At 48.3% G+C, this 18,577-nt stretch overlaps 7 protein-coding genes across 8 annotated transcripts; 3 read left to right on the top strand and 4 right to left on the bottom strand.

Annotated features, from left to right (window-relative positions):
- Positions 1-436: 436 nt before the first annotated feature.
- Positions 437-3,856, top strand: LOC122613585 (tyrosine-protein kinase Shark). The gene is made up of 5 exons (XM_043787819.1): positions 437-579; positions 686-1,182; positions 1,255-1,776; positions 1,835-3,056; positions 3,114-3,856. The coding sequence occupies exons 1-5, from the start codon at positions 501-503 to the stop codon at positions 3,605-3,607; spliced, it is 2,814 nt and encodes a 937-aa protein (XP_043643754.1). The 5' UTR covers positions 437-500; the 3' UTR covers positions 3,608-3,856.
- An 86-nt stretch (positions 3,857-3,942) lies between these two features.
- LOC122613588 (lipoyltransferase 1, mitochondrial) lies at positions 3,943-5,562 on the bottom strand. The gene is made up of 3 exons (XM_043787823.1): positions 4,991-5,562; positions 4,383-4,844; positions 3,943-4,321 (listed from the first exon to the last, which is right to left on the bottom strand). Exons 1-3 carry the CDS (start codon positions 5,552-5,554, stop codon positions 4,151-4,153), a joined length of 1,197 nt encoding a protein of 398 aa, XP_043643758.1. The 5' UTR covers positions 5,555-5,562; the 3' UTR covers positions 3,943-4,150.
- Positions 5,563-5,823: 261 nt separating this feature from the next.
- On the bottom strand, positions 5,824-6,300 carry LOC122613591. Its single transcript, XM_043787827.1, has one exon. It carries the CDS (start codon positions 6,011-6,013, stop codon positions 5,825-5,827), a length of 189 nt encoding a protein of 62 aa, XP_043643762.1. The 5' UTR covers positions 6,014-6,300; the 3' UTR covers position 5,824.
- Positions 6,301-6,436: 136 nt separating this feature from the next.
- LOC122613590 lies at positions 6,437-6,982 on the bottom strand. Of its 2 annotated transcripts, none has more exons than XM_043787825.1 (2): positions 6,764-6,982; positions 6,437-6,674 (listed from the first exon to the last, which is right to left on the bottom strand). In XM_043787825.1, the coding sequence occupies exons 1-2, from the start codon at positions 6,893-6,895 to the stop codon at positions 6,564-6,566; spliced, it is 243 nt and encodes an 80-aa protein (XP_043643760.1). In that variant the 5' UTR covers positions 6,896-6,982; the 3' UTR covers positions 6,437-6,563. The 2 variants fall into 2 exon arrangements, with proteins under 2 accessions (XP_043643760.1, XP_043643761.1); XM_043787826.1 differs by having other exon boundaries at positions 6,794-6,980.
- Positions 6,983-7,062: 80 nt separating this feature from the next.
- On the top strand, positions 7,063-9,116 carry LOC122613586 (ubiquitin carboxyl-terminal hydrolase calypso). Its single transcript, XM_043787821.1, has 3 exons — positions 7,063-7,315; positions 7,382-7,667; positions 7,727-9,116. Exons 2-3 carry the CDS (start codon positions 7,475-7,477, stop codon positions 8,947-8,949), a joined length of 1,416 nt encoding a protein of 471 aa, XP_043643756.1. The 5' UTR covers positions 7,063-7,315; positions 7,382-7,474; the 3' UTR covers positions 8,950-9,116.
- Positions 9,117-9,949: 833 nt separating this feature from the next.
- Positions 9,950-16,787, bottom strand: LOC122613584 (protein clueless). Its single transcript, XM_043787818.1, has 7 exons — positions 16,256-16,787; positions 13,583-14,681; positions 11,198-13,475; positions 11,016-11,141; positions 10,737-10,952; positions 10,460-10,671; positions 9,950-10,390 (listed from the first exon to the last, which is right to left on the bottom strand). Exons 1-7 carry the CDS (start codon positions 16,461-16,463, stop codon positions 10,165-10,167), a joined length of 4,365 nt encoding a protein of 1,454 aa, XP_043643753.1. The 5' UTR covers positions 16,464-16,787; the 3' UTR covers positions 9,950-10,164.
- A 294-nt stretch (positions 16,788-17,081) lies between these two features.
- On the top strand, positions 17,082-18,043 carry LOC122613589 (PRKR-interacting protein 1 homolog). Its single transcript, XM_043787824.1, has 2 exons — positions 17,082-17,310; positions 17,368-18,043. The coding sequence occupies exons 1-2, from the start codon at positions 17,137-17,139 to the stop codon at positions 17,980-17,982; spliced, it is 789 nt and encodes a 262-aa protein (XP_043643759.1). The 5' UTR covers positions 17,082-17,136; the 3' UTR covers positions 17,983-18,043.
- Positions 18,044-18,577: the final 534 nt, after the last annotated feature.

The following is an 18,577-nucleotide window of genomic DNA, read 5'->3' as shown; positions in this document are numbered from 1 at the left end:
TTAACCCAAGTGTTTTATTATTACTATATTTTACTTTAAGAGATACAATCGTTTTTTTGAGCGAAGTAAGCTGAGCAATGATAATTCAAAAAAAATAAGTATTGGGATCGTTAAATTACTTATGCGAGCATTACGATCAAAGTTTATTCAGGCTCGATTTTTAGTTGCAATTTAGTATATCGTGAGGGAATTATTTTTTTATAAAATCAAGCGAGAAATTTGAAATTTGGCATTTCGCCCGCCAATTGATCAATATTATGGTTGGCAACGCGAATTTATGGTCACACTCGTCCTTAGTCCACTGACAGTGCTGCCAACTATTTTTTATCGGGAAACTATTCCAAGATTTGCTGGGATTTTAGAGGTAAAGATCCAGATTCAACAAAAAAAGGCTGAATTGTCAACACTGATCTTGTGGTATTTTTAAACGATCCAGCAACGATCACACCTCATCAAAATTATTAACAAAAAGCAACAGGATCGGAGCAAATGGCCAAAAAATGAGTCGCGATTCTGATCCCATGAAGTGGTACCACGGCAGCCTGTCCCGCGAGGCAGCCGACGATCTGCTAAAGCAAGGTAAGTGCTGGCGTGAAGCCCCAATTAGCCTGGCAGCAGTGACGATCGCTGGGATGTGGGCGTGGTGGAGCATAATGATGATGGGTAATATTTTCGCAATCAACAGGTTACGAGGACGGGACCTTTCTGGTGCGCGAAAGCAGCACAGCGGCCGGGGACTTTGTGCTGAGCCTGCTCTGCCAGGGCGAGGTGTGCCACTACCAGGTGCGGCGACATGGCGGCGAGGACGCCTTCTTCTCCATCGACGACAAAGTGCAGACGAAGATCCTGCACGGCCTGGACACGCTCGTTGACTTCTACCAGCAGGCGGCCAATGGTCTGCCCACCAAGCTGACGGTGCCCTTGATTCGGGATCTGCCGCCGCACAACACACGCAGCCACGGAGTGACCAATCTGTTGCATCGCGCCACCAGCAAAAACGAGAGCAAGGTGGTCTTCGAGCTGCTCAAGTGCGGCTATCGGAACTTCGATGCCAAGAACCAGGATGGACAGACGGCCCTGCATCTGGCGGCGCTCTACTCGGACGAGGATATACTGAAGCACCTGTTGAATGCGAAGGTCCAGGTCAATAGCTCCGACTCCTTTGGTTGCCAGCCACTCCACGTAAGTTTACCTCCGCACATCAATGCATAATGCTATTTTTATCCATTTAATATCAACTACTTGCATCCGCAGTACGCCGCTCGCTCCAAGCCGGCCAGTTTCATACGCACACTCATCGCGGCGCAGGCCAATGTCCAGGGCAGGAACATTGATAACGGCTATGTGCCGCTGCATGAGGCTGCCAAGCATGGCAACCTGGAGGCTGTGCAGGAGCTGCTCCTGGCTGAGGCGCCACCGTTGCCCAGAACAAGTTCGGGTGAATTTCCATTTGATCTGGCCAAGGAAGCGGGCCAAACGGCAGTGGAAGAATTCCTGCTCAACTACAAACTCCCACCGGCAAATACCACAAGAGAGCAGTGGTACCATGGCACTCTAACCAGAGACGAAGCCGTGGCCATACTACAAAAGCATGCCAAGAAGTTATTAGCCAAACAACCGGACGTTGACACCTCCGGCTGCTTTCTGGTTCGCTACTCCGAGTCGCCGGCGGCCTCGGGATTGGTTCTAACATTGCTTAGTGATCAGGTGGTGAAGAATTTTCGCATTTCGCAAGCTGATCTCTACCAGAATGGTGTTAAGGTGCAGTCTGGCGGGGTAAGTTAAGTTGTTGCCCTACTTTTAATGTTCCTTCTAAAGAAAAGTCTCCTTGCAGTCCAAGTTTCTGTACATCGATGACGGTCCATACTGGCCAAGCGTGGAACACCTAATCGCCCACTTCATGCGTTTCTCGTACGGGTTGCCAGTGAGCCTCAAGTTTCCGGTACCACCACAACCCAAGCCAGAGGTGCCCTCGTTTTCCACAATACCTCGATCATCGGTGAAGCCAAAAGCAGCTTCGCCAGCAACCCCGCCCACTCCAGTGTCGCCACATTCGCTGCATCAACACCCACACGTACCCGCCCTGACCATAACGAAGAAAAAACAGAAGGAGAACAGTAGCTCCATGTTCAACACACTGCGACTGACGAGTCCGAAAAAGGCGCTGTTCGACATGAATAGCCTGCGCAAGAGCAAGTCCAAGGGCAAACGCAGTGAGTCCGAGAGCAGTGTAAGTAGTTCTCAGGCCAAAACGGAGCAGGAGCTGCAGGCAGCGGCACCCATGCTGAAGAGCCTGTCGTTCTCGACAGAGCTGCCAACGTTCAACGCAGATGGCGGAGCTCAGGCCGCTGCAGGTGGCGAAGTGTACAACGTGCCCAGGAACAACACGCCCATTGAGATCGACCTGCCACCTATTGCCCAAAAGACTGATGCCGAAGTTGAGTATTTCACAAAGAGTGATGTGGCCATAGAGCGCGAGCGAGCTGGGCAGTGGATCGCCAACGGCTACCAGCCCACAGTGGACGTGCTATGTCTGTTGGATCAGCAGATCAAGGCGCCCGCAGTGGCGCGTCTAAACTCGCTTGGTCCGACCTCTTCAACGGAAAGTGAGATGGCCAGCTATCTTCATCGCAAGTGCAGCGGAACTCCCAGCACGCCAAGCGCCACTGAGGTGGAGGCCGCCAAGCTAAGGTTCTTTATTGAGCCGGAAAATCTAGTGCTGGATCGGGAGATCGGACACGGCGAATTCGGTTCGGTGCACAGTGGATGGCTGCTAAGGAAGAGTGGTAACGGCGACGAATCCCGTTTGGAGGTGGCTATTAAAATGCTTAGCGACGAGCACAGCAACAAGCAGGAGTTCTTGCGCGAAGCTTCAGTTATGATGCGGCTGGAGCACAAGTGCATTGTGCGATTGATTGGCATTTCAAAGGGTGACATGCTGATGATGGTTCAGGAGCTGGCTCCGCTGGGCTCCATGCTGCAGTATATTCTGGATCACGGCCATGAGATCTCGGCCAATTCGGAGCTAAAAGTTTGGGCCTCACAGATTGCGTGTGGTAAGTCAAACTGCAGCCAATTTCTTGAATTTAATTAATTTTTCAATCTTTGGCCAGGCATGCATTATCTGGAATCTCAGCATTTTGTGCACCGCGATCTGGCCGCCAGAAATATTTTACTGACCGCACGCCACCAGGCGAAGATCAGTGACTTCGGCATGTCCCGATCCTTGAGGCCCGGTAGCACGGAATACCAATTCACCCAGGGCGGCCGTTGGCCCATCCGCTGGTATGCGCCGGAAAGCTTCAACCTGGGCATCTTCTCGCACGCCAGTGATGTGTGGTCTTTCGGCGTGACCATCTGGGAGATGTTCTCCCTGGGCGCACCCCCGTACGGTGAAATATCTAATGTCGATGCCATCAAGTTCGTGGACAGTGGAGAACGTTTGCCGCAGCCCAATCTCTGTCCAGCGTACATCTATGCCGTGATGCAGAGCTGCTGGAAGGAGCGACCCAAAGATCGGCCAACCTTCGTCTATCTCACGGAATTTTTCGCCCGCGATCCTGATTACCAAAACCTACCGGAGTTGGTGCAAACGGTTCACATTTAGGCCAGTTTCCATTTTCTTCTGAGTGTTCTGAGTGCAATTTTCTGTAGCTATCTTTTGTAATGCCTTCTATTCCGTTTTTAACGTATTAACGATCTGGGACTCAGATCACGATTGTTGACCCGTATCCTAGTATTCATGTTTATAGCTTGTAATATATTTTTATTCAGATGTACAACCAATTTGTGTCAAACGAAGCGAACAAGTGCCTTAAAAGATTTATCATATAAACTTTGTATTCATTTTTACAAATCCATTTTGTTTCACTGGTTATACAAAATAAAAACTATATTTATACACACTGCGCTTCTGGTTTCGGGTATTAAACAACAAGGCGGTTTGATTTGATATTCAATGTTTAAACATTTAATGCAGTTCTTTTATATAAAACGTGGTAACAAAAGTAAATAGTTTGTTTGTAAAACGCTTAAATACTATGTTAGTAATATGGTTTCTTGGAAAGAATATATCTACGATAACGTGGTTAGTGCTCTAAAAAGGATTATATATTTTTTTGTTATTTTTTTCGAGCTAACACAACAGAAATCAAGCTGTTCCGTTTATGGCCTGCTTCACATTCGATGCGCTCACGAGCTTAAGGGCGCCAAGTATGCCGTTCAGGTTCTCCTCGTTGTAGGGTTTGCCCTGGAGCGGAGTGACCACCGGGACGAGCTGATCGCTCTGCGGCAGCTGGATGCCGATCTCTTTCATTAGTCCCTAAAGTCAGTTAAATGATGAGTGAAAATTCGTTTAATAAATAACAAAGAGACTATCTTACCGCCTCCACTTCCACGCTTAATTTCAGCTTCATGTCCTGCTCGTCGCCCTTCACCTCCAGATCCTTCTGCACGGTGAACTTGGGTGTCTTGCCGATGACCCAATCCCAGGAGCTGTAACTGGAGCGGAGTTCCTCAATGCCGGGGAACCATTTCTCCGTCGGATTGACCAGCTGAAAGCCGCGCTGCTGCATCGTCTGGTTGCTGCCGCCGTCTTCAAGCGTGGTTGCAGCCGTTCTCAAATACTCGTAGCCCACGGCGGAGCGCAGCTGAGAAACGTTCACTGTGCGATTGACATCAACCAGGTTACGGATGGGCGACGGCACCGAAGCCGTGGCCTTGCTAATGTAATTGGCCGGCTCCCGCACCAGAGATTCGCCCAAGTGCAGTTTATTGGCGCTGGCCAAAATGGTGCAGTGATGGTACGAGTTCGGGTGTCCCAGCTTGGCCGCAGTACCGGAAATCTGTAATTGAACAAGGGCATACTCGTTAAGTGGGCAAATAATGACCAGATGCACAGCCCCAGCTGTTGGTTAAGTGGGCTGACGCTAGTGTGCGGGATCAGCTGAGGTCGCATCATTCCTTGATAAGAGCTACCGCTCCTCCTCACCTTTTTATTCATCACTACTATGTCGTCGCGCTCATTTATCTCCGCCTTGATGGCCCACTCGCGGAACAAGGCCCTGGTCACGATGTTCAGGTTGTACTTGCGATCGTAACGCTCGCGGGGCGAGAAAAACGTGCAGTTCAGGTTCCCAAGATCATGGTACACGGCTCCACCGCCACTATTGCGGCGGGCGAGAGTGATGCCGCGCTCCACCAGTCGCGAAACATTGGCCTCGGTGAAGGGATTCTGGTGGCGTCCAATTACCACGCACGGATCGTTGGCCCACAGCAGCAGCACATGGTGGCGGCTGAAGTCGAAGTTCTTGTACAGCCAATCCTCTAGTGCAAGATTGGTGAACACATCGCTAGACTGCGAGATGAACACGGACTTCTTGATCTCCGAATCGGGCACTACGGGCGGCGGCTGGCGCTTCTGCTTCTTGATCTCCTGCTCCTGCTGACCAGCCGACGGTGGCTGCACTCCGCTGGATGCCAGGCGCGTGACCTGACCGGCGGAGCAGAGCAGCAGCCGCAGCTGGCTGAAATTGCGTTGCAAAAGCGCACTCATGGCTTACACAAGGAAGTGGGGCGTACGGGCGTGTGATTTCTGTTGCCAGGTGATCTGAGACACAGTGCACTTGCAAGCGAAACAAGGTCAATGGTGTCGAAAAAAGCTCTTGACGGGTTGGTTCGTTGGTTTGGTTTGTTGGTTGGTTTTTTGCGGTTCTCTGCCTGGTTCTTGTGGGGTCTGTGTGCGCTCTTCTTTAGGTTATGTATGGTCTACTATCTACGCTATGTATTCGTTTTGGTCTTTAAATGGCTTTGGTCGCTCTGGACTTTAGACTGTGGCGGTCTCGGTGCCTCGGGATGTGTTTGCAGCCACGGAGCTAGCGGAGATGAGATATTCGTGCAGGGCGGGCGTCTGATGCAGCCACTTCCAGGTTTGATGCAGACCACAGACACGCTTACGGAGACCCAGGCAGTCCTTGTTGGCACAGTTCACTTGCATACTACGCCTCACACCCATCCAGATGGGGGATACAACGGATCCGGTGTTTACGGGGGGCCGCAGCGTTACGGGGCCCAAGAAAGATGGCTAAAGGTTTTCCTTTTCAGCTGACACGGAAATTTTCCACTCTTTGTTCGCGGCGGTCGGTTACTCGGGAGGAACGGGGCGGGGGTAAGGCGGATGATCACAGTGGGCGGGGGTAGCAGTTATAGCACAAACAAACGAACACAGAGACGATCGGCTCGAAGAGCAGCTGCGCGTGTGGGAATATCACGACCGATTGGCTTTCGTTGTAGATGAGTAGTGGTGCTCGCTGCTCTTGTTCTTCCTCGATGGCCCCCCGAGTGCCATTCGCAGCGAACGCCAAAAGCTCTGCTGTACATATGGTCGGTCAGTAAAAAAAAAAAAAACACAATAACGGCACTCTGACGCCGCAATTAATTCATTTGAATCAATTTAATTCGAACTTGAATAATTTACGCTAAACATGTGTGATAATCCGAAACGTCTAAAACAGCTGTGACATTAACTTGTGTTATATTTTATGAGCAGCACTCTTTGGGGGCCTTTAGTTTGGAATACCCCCATTGTTGATGTACGCCGCCTCTACGGGATCGATTGGCTTGCGGGCAAATCGCGCCGGCAGCTCGTAGTCCTCGATTGCCGGTCCACCGGCCAACTATATACAAAAGAGACGAGCACAAAAATTAGTTATGATGCCCAGAAGAAGCCGTGGTATTGTGTAGAAATGAAATGGGCTGGGTTAACCTTTTTGCCTCCTGCTGGCTGGGAACTTGCCTGCTGGTTTGCTGTCTGGGCGCCAGGCACTCCCGCTCCACCCTTGCGGAAGTGGATGAGCGGTACGCGCTTGGCCAGCGCCACTAGTGTTGGTCGAACCATCTCAACAGTAAATTAATTTCTACCAAAATCGAAGAAAAGAGTACAAGTTACGTGAATAACAGCTGACTATAAACTCTTACACGGGCTGCCAGATCGTTGAAATTTTATGCCATTCGCCGTGCAACGGCTGACTATCGGTATTGAAATGTAGGTGGGGTACTGTGAATGGCAAAGGCAGTTAAGAGGAAGCGAAAAAACTATTTTCGTCCAAATCGGCAATATTGTTAGATTAAAATGAATAATGGACAGAAGATAGCCAGCTGCCAACGCGCCTAACTTCCAAACGGATATCTGCGCTATGTGGATTGGCAAGGTTTAACGTAAAACTAGAAATCCATCTTCCTTCTGGACTATACAACAATAATGGCAAATGCCGCTCACGAAAACAAACAACTGAAGTCATTTTTATAAGTTGAACCGGTAACTATTTCATTTGTTTATTCTGTTTCTGCCAGACAAACTTATACGTTCACATTCTTTAAATAGATTTTACAGTGTAGGCCTCTCCGCTGTGCCCCAAAAACGAATCAAAAATAGGATCTGGGATACTTACGCATCAACAGTACAAGCCATTCAAATATGAACGCTGCTGGAGGAGGTAGTGGCTCCCAGGCGGCCGGAGCGGCGGGAGTCAGCAGCAGTCTCAGCCACAATGCGCTACTTTCCACGGCATCAGGAGCCACCACCATGCCTATGGCCCAGCTGGCAGACGGTTGGTTGGAGCTGGAGTCCGACCCAGGTCTCTTCACCCTGTTGCTCAAGGATTTTGGCTGTAATTTATTGGAAAATCTCTTGTTCCACACATCCTATTAAAATGCCTACCATCCCTAGGTCACGATGTACAGGTGGAGGAGGTGTACGACCTACAGAAACCCATCGAGAGTCCCTATGGTTTCATATTTCTCTTTCGCTGGATCGAAGAGCGGCGTGCCAGACGCAAAATTGTGGAGACCACTGCTGAGATATTCGTCAAGGACGAGGAGGCCATTTCCAGCATATTCTTCGCACAGCAGGTAGTGCCCAATAGCTGTGCCACACACGCTTTGCTCTCGGTGCTCTTGAACTGCAACGAGAACAATCTGCAGCTAGGCGACACCCTCAGTCGACTGAAAGCCCACACCAAAGGCATGAGTCCGGAGAACAAGGGTTTGGCTATTGGCAACACTCCGGAGCTGGCTTGTGCCCACAACTCGCACGCAATGCCGCAGGCTCGGCGCCGGCTAGAACGGACTGGAGCTGGCGTCTCCAGCTGCCGCTTTACCGGTGAGGCGTTTCACTTCGTTAGCTTTGTGCCTATCAATGGACAACTGTTTGAACTGGATGGTCTGAAACCGTATCCCATGAATCACGGCGGTTGGGAGGATAGCGAGGATTGGACAGACAAGTTCCGACGTGTGATGGCGGAGCGACTGGGAATAGCTACCGGCGAACAGGACATACGCTTTAACCTCATGGCCGTAGTGCCAGACAGACGGATTGCCATAACACATAAACTTAAGATGCTGCGCACAAACCAGGCAATCGTGTCCGGGACACTGCAGAAACTTTTAAAGGCCGACGAACAGGGCGAGTCGGGGAACGGAGACTCACAACGTCCGGATACACCCACCACGTTATTAGAGCCGAGCGCTTTCACCGCAAGGGATCTGCAATCGCTTCTTAAAAACCTGGACACAGAAATAGCCATCAATGAACAGCACCTGGCCGACGAAAACGATCGGAGGCATATGTTTAAGGTGGATGCCAGTCGACGCACCCATAACTACGATAAGTTCATCTGCACGTTCCTCTCTATGCTGGCTCACCAGGGAGTCCTGGGCGAGCTGGTAAGCCAGCATCTACTGCCGTCGAAAAAGGTCAGTGGCCAGGGTGCAGCCAATCGGATCAGCAAGCAGAGCACCACCGCGAGTGCCGGCGGAAGCACCACAGGAGCCACTGCAGCCACGCCCAAGACTCAGCAACAGCAGGCTGCGGCCGCTAAGAATGGCAAGTCGCCAAGCAAAACGCCGGGCAGAAGGCGAAAGGGACGCAACAAGTGCAGAAAACGGAAATAGGCGTTCAGCATGTATATGTTTTTAAGAATACAGTTTGCATTTTTAAGATTATTCATTCCAGTATTGTTTTTCTACGATTTCCCCACCAAGAAGCACCCTTATTTTACATAAGTTGCGATAAGTTTAGTTTTAGTGACATTCAAATGCAGTTTCTTTTTAAATACGAATTCAACTTGGCAGCTTCATTTTTATTTGATCGCATTTCGATCTTTTTAATAATAAAAAACCATTTTGTTCGTATGAATAAATTTTCATGTGGTCCTTGATACACTAAGGACTCAAATATGTATGCATTACATATGAATAATATATATTTTCTGATATATATCTATATGATAGTTGTATAACAAAAACGTAATGCTTCAATAATTCCTCTGGTTTCATTTTCCAATCGGGTGAATCCTAACGTTATTGTAAAATATTTAGTTGCACTCGTTGTAAAGTTGATTCAACAAAAACAATGCATAAAACAAGAGAACGCTATAGTCGATTTACTCGGCTATCACATACCCGTTACACAGATAATGGGGTGCTAGGAAGATATTTCCAATATTTTTGGCATGGCGGTAAAAATGGGAAAGTAAATTAGTAACAAAAATATGATGTTTAATAAAGACGGACCGACAGACAGGTTGATGATCTTAATCTAGAATATATCTTCCTGCGGCATAATTTTCAACGAATCTAGTAACGGGTATAATTACGTGCAATCGATTATAAACTATAAAAGGCATTTGACGGGTCTGCAAATGGTTGGCAAAACATATAGGTGTTAGAGCTAGACGACTTTTCGCGTTTAAAAACAAGTCAACTTTCTGTAATAGCTGATTTTTGGGTGATATCGGGTTGTTGGATTGGATGCTTAATAGTGTTGCTGATAGTTTGCTTGACTAAGTCTAAAAGTATTTTATTGACCTATTCCATAAATGGTTATAGGACGTTCTATGCGTATTCTTAAATACGACGCGATGCGATGTGTGTGAGCAGTACAAGAGCAGCCTTTAAGAAAAACATACAATTATGTTTTATTACGATGTTGGTACTTTTTGATGTTGCAGTTGGTGGTAGGTCATTGCTGTAGTTGTTCAAAACATGAATGCATTAATTTTGCTCAGTCCCAAAATACGATTAACGATACGGCAATGCAATGAACAGGCGACAAATTTTGTGACTTGTTGGGACTTTCGATTGTTAAACTTCGCCCTCCTGGAGTGTTCAACTTGAAGTCGCCTCAGTGGCTGCCACCGCCTTTTCGCCATTTGTTAGCTGCGTGCCTGCTTCTGCCTGCTCCTTAACATCCTTAGCAACCGCATCCTCGGCCTCACCATTGTTGTTGGCAGCAGCCACAATGGAGTTAATAGCATCATTTACCTCGTTCTCGGGGCCATCGGCCTTGAAATGCTTTTCGATTTCACTGCGCACCTTGACAATGTCTTTTCGGCTATGGAATAGGTAAATAAGAATAAGTAAGAATAACCCTTGCAAAAAGGCAACCCAATGTTAGTCTCACCTTATCTTCACGAACAGAATGCCATTGATGGTGTTCAACATGTCCAGGACCGAGCCCATCGACGGTGGTGTGATGTGAATGGGTGGCAGGTCACTGGTCAGTTTGCCACTGGAATAGATATCGTTCATCTTGCGCTGCAGCAGCACAGCTTGCTGGGTCAGTAGGCGCAGGCACTCGGCAGAATCCCTGGTCTTCTCGTGGTTCTCGCCCAGCTGTTTAGTTTATAAAATATAGTATTCAGCTTGATTTCCCAAACACTAGTGTAGTTTACACCTACCTGAGACTTGTAGAAAGAGTATGTTTCCTTCTCGTTGTTCAACGCCGAGCGGAAATCGCCCATGCAGGACTGTGTGCGGGCCATCAGGTGATAGCTGAGTGCCACGGGCATAGCCTTGTCACCAAAGTATTTCAGGTTCAGCTTGAGGGCATGCTCGATAAACCGCAGCGACAACTCGTATTCGCCCAGTGCATGCAAAATCAAACTGATGTTGCTCTGGAAATAAAAGCATTCCATGTTGGGGTTTAATCCAAATTTCCACTAGCTTGGTGAACTTACATCGATCAGTGCCACTTCCGGATGATCTTCGCCACAGATGAGCACCATCAGATAGCGAGCTCTGTACAGCAGCTTAAGGGACATTCCCACATGTCCGTTAGCAAACGAATAAAGTGATAGGTGTGTCTAAGTAAAGAATACAAATATTAATTGAACTTAAAAGGAGCAGCTAAGGCACATACGTATTCCAAAATGGTCGAGGGATGGTCCATGCCGTTCACCCGCTCGCTCATGATCACTGCTCGCTGTTGGATCGCTAGTGCATCTTGGGCATCACCCAAGAGGTAGCTGAGCCTGGCCAGCATGCGCAAGCAGGATCCGTTTTCCTGGTGCAATGCCCCAAAGACGTTGTTCAGGAGGTTGAGTGCTCCGCTGATTAGCTCATAGCCCTCCTTAAACATGCCCTGTTGGATCTTAGCCTGGCCCGTGGTGTAGAAGTTATAGGCGTCGGTGGCCCGGGGACTAATGTGCTTCACAACTGGGAACACATTGACGACGTCGTCGTCGCCAAAGGTTGGCTTGTGCTTGGACTCGAAGTTGTACTCCCGCAGCAGCACCTGAATGCCAACCTTCAGGCAGAAGGCGCGCAGCAGACTGATACGCAGGATGCCGTACTTGGATACCGCCGTCTCAATCGAGTCGCAGTCCAACTCCCAGTCCCAGTAGACCTTGGCCTCCTTACGAATTTGCTGCCACAGGGATCGGGGCGTCACCAGAGTCCAATCGGAGACGGATGAGCCATTGGAGGAGCCAGACGAGCTGCCGTTCTGATTGCCAGTCGACAACTGTTGCTGCTGACCCTTTCCGCCCTTGGAGGACTTGTGCTTGTTGTGCTTTCCGCCGTTCCCGCGTTTCTTGTGCGCCTCCTCGCTGCTCACGGCCGGGTTGACGGGTCCGTTGGTCAGCAGACAGTTGAGGAAGTGGCTGATGGCAGCAGAGAGGTGCAGCGGCTCTGTATTCTGCATGTACGTATAGTAGATGTGCTTGGTGGCCCGTACGATCAGCTCGAGGACAGCGATCCTGTGCAGGTAATCCATGCGAGGCATTTGGCCTAAAATTTTGATAACCTTGCCCAAGTAACGCACGTTGATGCCGTGACTGTGCAAGGATTCGGTTAGACTCTGGCCATCGATTGGTGGCGAAGAATGGGTCATATGTTCCTTGATGAAGGCGGGTATCTGCTTAAGGACGAGGAACTCGGCTGCTTCCTGTACGAGTACCTTCTGTTTGGCCAGTGAGCTGCAAGTGCCCTCCTCGCCATCCACGTGACGAATGCCGGGCGAGAACACGTCGGGGTTGAAGCGGAAGTCAAACTCTTTCTCCTTTAGCGAGCCAACGGCAGCGCAAGCCCGTTTAACTACCTCGGCAGCTTGCACCTCGTTCGATGTGGCTACATTGGACTGTGCCTCCCGAATGGCATTAACCATGGCTTCGGCGGTCTTTGATTCGCCTGCCGTGGACTGTGCCTTCTCCTCGTTCTCTTCGTTCTTCTCCTCCTTAACGTCGGTTTTATCAGCTCCGTTTACTTTACTTGCCGCCTCTGCTCCTTCTAAAGCTGGAACAGGTTTGCCCTCCGATTTTTCTGACTGCTTCTTGGCATTAAGCTGCTGAAGGTGCACAGCGGCAATTCGGATAAAACTGACATGTCGATCCTCGATAAAAGCTTCCAGCAGCTCTTGGCGCAGGCAGCACAGCTTGTGCCGGTGCTCGATAGGGAAGCCCATATCAACCAATTCCTTGCTCAGCTGCACGTCCTGAAGCTTTAGGAAGTTCACGTCTGGCGGGAAGGTGCGCAACAAATCGAGGATGTAGTGGCGGCCATCGTTACCAATAATGCCCTTGCACTCCACCGAGGAGCACAGCTCCACGGGTTCATCCCGCTCATTGAGCACGGCGTGTGGCAAGATCTTCAGATGCTTTCCGGCTTGTCTAAGAAGCTCCAAGTACTTGGGATGGCTGAGCACCGTCTTGCCAAAGTCAATGGAACCGTAGACTACGCTCTGCTCCTGCTCTCGCTCCAGAATTCCGGGGATAATAGATTGGGCGGTAACGCGGTAGCCGCGATAATCAATTACCACGGTTCCCAGGGTGTATAATCCTTCAACATCAACTGCATTGTAGACACGCACGCCGTGCAGATCGTATCGTGGGGCAACAAAGGCAGCTGCATCGCCGCCCAGTTCCTTGTAATGGTCTCTCACGTCAAAGCCCAACGAGAAGAAGATATTGTTCCAAATGAACATCTGCATCTTGGGGTCCTCGCCGGGATTAATGGCCAGCACATTGCCGTCGATAACAGCCATGGCGCCCCTCGTGGCGGCGGTCACGAAGTCTCCGTGCACCTTGAAGATGGCGCGCTCGCGCAGCAAGCGCTCCGGCAGTGTCTTACGTGGCAGTTCCCGCGTCGTCTGCAGCTCCTCGTTCCAGTCGCGTGTCTGTCCGGGGATGTGCTCTTCGTAGCTACGGGATGAAAGGATCAAGGGTACAAATTAATAAGTATTATTACTATACTCACTATAACTATACTAACTATAACTTTACTATTATAAACTTTTTGCTCAACTTACCCTAATTTTGAGCTGAATGCATCCTCGGCACGAATGGCATCCACTGTGTGCTCCAGGGTGGGAGATGCCCACTGGTACACCTGGTAGGGGGTGGCTACCCGTTCGAAGGCATGACGCATGGTGCGTCGCTTCTGGATGGTCTGGAAGGCACGTCGGAACGATGGTGATATGTGGGAAAGCAGATCGATCAGCGAGTGGCTGAGGTGGCTGGGATTGTCGGGCTTGGGGTTAAAGGTGTCGTCCGTCGACTGGTTGATGTAGAAGCCCTTGGAGCAGGCTGAGATGTGGAATCGTTTCTCCTCCATTGTAACAACGTACAGATACATGAGGTCACCATGCAGCTTGCGGGGACCGGGTGGCGGGTTCCAGGCGGATGTAGTCAGTACCTTGAGGGCCTGGGGTCCCTTAGCATTCTTTACATTCGGATGCAATGGCAGAAGTGGGGGCTCATTTACACCAGGAGTCACATACTCCGGCGGCGTGCAGTCCACAGAATCCGGTCGCGTCTTCTTCTTGTCCAACAAATCACCCTGGGTGATCGTGTTTAAGTAGGTCAGCGATGTACAGTCAATGCCATTGTACGCATCGGCCGGATCAAGGTTTTTGAGAAGATCACGGACATGGCGCACATGAATACGGGCCTCTCGCATGGTGTACGGCTCTTCTACCACCTTGATGGTCGAGCCCTGCTCCAGGTTACTGATTGCCTTCAGTTCGGCGAAATTGTCAAGCGTCGCGTTGTCCAGCTGCAGCGAGAAGCATGTACGATGGCACGTCTCTTCGCGGTCCATCAGCAACTGATGGATCTCCTGCACCAGCTCCATGCTAGACAGCTGTACGCACAACAGGTCCGCGCCAGGACTGCTGATGTTTACCGTAATGCCAACGTCCTGCAGCGCGTCCAGATCAATGTCCTCACCATCCGCCTCAGCCTCCGGTGCTCCTCCGTCTTCCGGCTTCTCCACATTGGCATTGGCATCGGCATCGGCACCGGCATTGTCCTCAGCTGCATCCACCGCTGTGGACTTCTCGGCGTGTCCGTTGCTCAGAACGGCTTCGGTTGTTGGTTCGGGCGGGCTTTTGTTGCGGTTCTTCTTGCCTGCATGAGGAAAAAAAAGTCATTTGTTAGTCAATATTGGGAAGGCATATGGAGCATTGTGTAACCTATTTGATGTATAGGGGGAAACGTGAACTTTGGACCGACTTTTGTTCCCATGTCTCTTAGAAGAATCTTGTATGAATCTATTATTTATACTCGACAACCCGTTCTTGAGTCGCTCGCAAAGGTTTCATAGGGTTTGGAGGATGTACCTGTTCCACATAATTCTGTTAAATTACGGCTCTTGGTTAGTTTGTATTTTAAATAATACTTTTGAAAGGAATAAGATTAAAAAATATAATTTTCAAATATTTCCTATTTCCAAGCATTAACATTTCTGCCAAGTTTATGTTATAATTTATGGGTTTTACATTTTGTATCTATAAATAATGGTTTTATGAAATAAATAAAATGTAATATGCATAAAGTTTTAGTATTTCATTTTGGAAATATTTGAAAAAATTTTTTAGTTAAATTTCGCGTCTTGGTTCCCCAAATACAAATAATTCTGAAAGAGAAAAGTATTAGTCTCTACCTCCTGGCTTCGATTTTTACATAACAATACTGTTCGCATACTTTTGCCGCTCAGTGTGGCTGTGTTCGCCGGCAAGCACACAGCATGTACGTATGTTTGTGTGTATGCCTATGTAGATTGACTTACAACAAAACAGCAGAAAAACAAACAGAAGGAGACAGCGGGCTGATAAGGCCAAAGGGGCCGGGTTCGTTCGGAGTCCGTACGAACAGTCCGCCGAATAATCCAATCTCCTTTCGATCTCTCATCTCTCAGGAAAATGGAATCGGTTTAACACGACCATGCTAATTTCAACAGCCGTATACTAAATTACAGCACTGTGAGATACACAGAGATAGATAGAGAGAGAGTAGAAGGAGGGACAGAGAGAGAGTGAGAGAGGCAAAGAGAGTGGGAGAGGAGAAAGCAAAAGTGATAAGTACAATGTTCATTAACCGCAAGGGAATCAGAGAAAGGAAGAGACGAAGTCTAGAGCGATGCGTCTACGGATAGAAAACATGATTTACATAATTGTCGAACAATTTGCGTGTGTTAAGTGCATGCATTTCGGGCCGCGCACGTGTTAATTGTAGGTTAAACGCAACAAGAAATCCGCCCGGGGGGTTAATGAACATTTCGCCGTCGTTGCCGGGTTAATAACATGTGCGTTGCCATGCCAAGAGGAAGAGAGAGCGAAAGAGGTAGGGAGCAACACACTTGCAGTTCTTACACACGCACTTAACTCCAATACACACGCACACACACACATTAACGATTGCAATTGTAACGCACGCGGTTTTTAGAGAGGAAGGGGAGGGAAGGCTCGTAAAAGGGGCGGAGGGGCAGCTATAGACAACGGGCGCCGCTTTTAAGGCATAATAGGGGAGAAAAAGCCCATTACGTAATGTTAAAAATGTTATGTGATTGGCTTTTGTGGCAAATAAAATATTGAGGCAGTTTCCAAGGTAGCAAAAAAAGGGGGAGGTGAGGATGGGTTGGTGACTGGGTGGGAGGTTGGTTGGTTGAATGGACATGGGCGTAGGCGGAAAGTTTAACGCACCTTTCTTCTTCCCAGCCGGCCCGTCAGTAGCCGTGCCATTGCCATTGACCAAGTTCTGATTCGAGTTCTGCTGATTCGGAATCGGATTCAGATTCTTTTTGCCGCCGGCCGTGTTGTTGTTCTCCTTGGCCTTGCCGCTGGCCTTTGTTGCTGTTGCATCGCCCGTGGCCGTTGCATTTGAATTCTTCGCCTCCGTCTCAAGCGCCATTCTACTGCTTCACCTGCTAGCCAAAAACTCAACAAAACCAGCGGAGGAGACACAGAGTTCTAGTTCACGTTTCTTCTTTTTTTTTGGCCCGTCCGTCCGTGTTACACAACTCTAACCGCTCGCCGAGCTCGGGATGATTTCGGTTCGATTTTGAGTGTCTTTCTGGTCGATTGCGAACGTGATTGTTGTTTGGTTAACGATCTCGTACGCATCTATGACAAGTGGGTCTTTGGTAGTCTTGTTCTTTTCAGCACATTACTTATCGAGGATATAAATCGGCCGATTCGCTAGAAAATAACGCGTTATGTTGTTGACGGCTGAGAGTGTGACCACCGGCTGAATGTTTAAATATACCGCTCGAAGTGGCCGTGGTACGGTATTTTATTTGGTATTTAGTTATTTGCAGTGTATAAATGAAGAGGGATTACAACTAGTGATGAGGGTCCACTGCACGAACAAACACGATACCAATATATTTTATTACCTATTTTTTGTTTAAAAAAATTAAGTTCTTTTTAATATGAGTAATTTTATTCATCATTTTAAAGTTGTTTTTCTAAGACTAGGTCTAAGAAAGGTCTAAGATCTAGCATGGGCCTCTTTGGAATTCCGCGTGTATTTTTTATTCTTGCAACACAGCCACACATAAAATACTACTTTTAAGCAAACAAACATGTCGCTGATAAAGAATTTGGTAAAAGAGCCGGAGAAGAAGCCAAAGAAAAAAAAGAAGGATGCAGGATCAGGAGAAAGCGATTCCGATGAGAAGGACAAGCCCCTGCGGCCATTCATCAAGACCGCCACCGATCTACAGCGGCTGAAGCTGGAGAAGCTCATGAAAAATCCGGTATGTTTGCATTGGATAGCTGGGGGACATTCACATTAATGGACTTTTTATTCCTAGGATAAGCCCGTGGTCATACCGGAGCAGCGTCGCGAGCGGGACTTCATGTCCTCTGTGCCCACATTTGTGCGGAATGTAATGGGCAGTAGTGCTGGAGCGGGTTCCGGCGAGTTCCATGTGTACCGCCACTTGCGCCGCAAAGAGTACGCCCGCCAAAAGAACATCCAGAACCAGAGTGCCCGCGAGGCTGCAGATGACGCCTTCCAGCAGAAGTTGGACGACAATCGACGCGCGGCCGAGGAAAAGACCGCTAAGAAAAGAGCCAAACGGATGAAGAAAAAACAGAGGGTCAAAAAACCGAAGGAGGACAAAAAGCCAGTAGCTAATGAAGCCTCAGAGGCTAGTAACTCGGATTCCGAGGAAGAACATACGGAAGAAAAGGCAGAATCAAATCCAAAGGAAGACCAGGAGGTAGCCTCCAAGGAATCAAAGGATGCCGGCGATAACACCGAAAAAACTCCACACGAAGAGGCAATAGACTCAAATACAGAAGCCATCAGGACAGAATCTACTGCCAGGAGTGCTGAAACTTCAAAGCCCATGGGATCAGAAAGCACTGGAGCTACAAAGGTATCCCAAAATGTGGACCAAGAACAAGACAAGCCTGTGCCCTAGTACCTTCTATTGTATACCTATCAATAAACCGTCTAGATTAATAAAACAAAGTTCAGTTTTATTCATAGTACTTTTGTAATATATATTAAGCGATTGCTATACATCGCCAGTATCTAGGGGTTTTCATCTGAGGCCATCTTTCTAAAGCAGTTTGGTTGAGAAGAAAGCTGTTTGCGAATTATGCATTGAGTTGTCATGGCTTTAGTGCGCATTTGGTTGGCTTACATTTATAAGGTGCATCAAATGTTGCATTTTCGAGTATAATAAATGCTTTCAAAATTTGACATCGAAGGCAATACAAAGTCATTACTTTAATTATACCCTTGACCCTCGGGTATAAACATATTTTTTCTGGTTTCTTGAAGAAGCAAGTTTTTATTGTTTTCAATAATTAGATTTCTTTGAATCCGAAAAATCGTTTCTTCTAATTGCTGGATTTTTCTGCTTTTTTTCCAGATACATCTATATGATTTCTCGTTTTTCCACAAATAATTATTTATAGTATATTTATATATAGGTATATTTTTTGCCTTTGCTCTTAAATAAACAATTACAAATAAATTTGCAGCATTTTTCTACTATGTAAACCGTAAAA

The sequence above is a fragment of the Drosophila teissieri genome, chromosome 2R (assembly GCF_016746235.2).
Source record: "Drosophila teissieri strain GT53w chromosome 2R, Prin_Dtei_1.1, whole genome shotgun sequence".
NCBI lineage: Eukaryota > Metazoa > Arthropoda > Insecta > Diptera > Drosophilidae > Drosophila > Drosophila teissieri.
The sequence above is the reverse complement of the archived record's forward strand: the minus strand, read 5'-3'. Positions and strand labels throughout refer to the sequence as shown.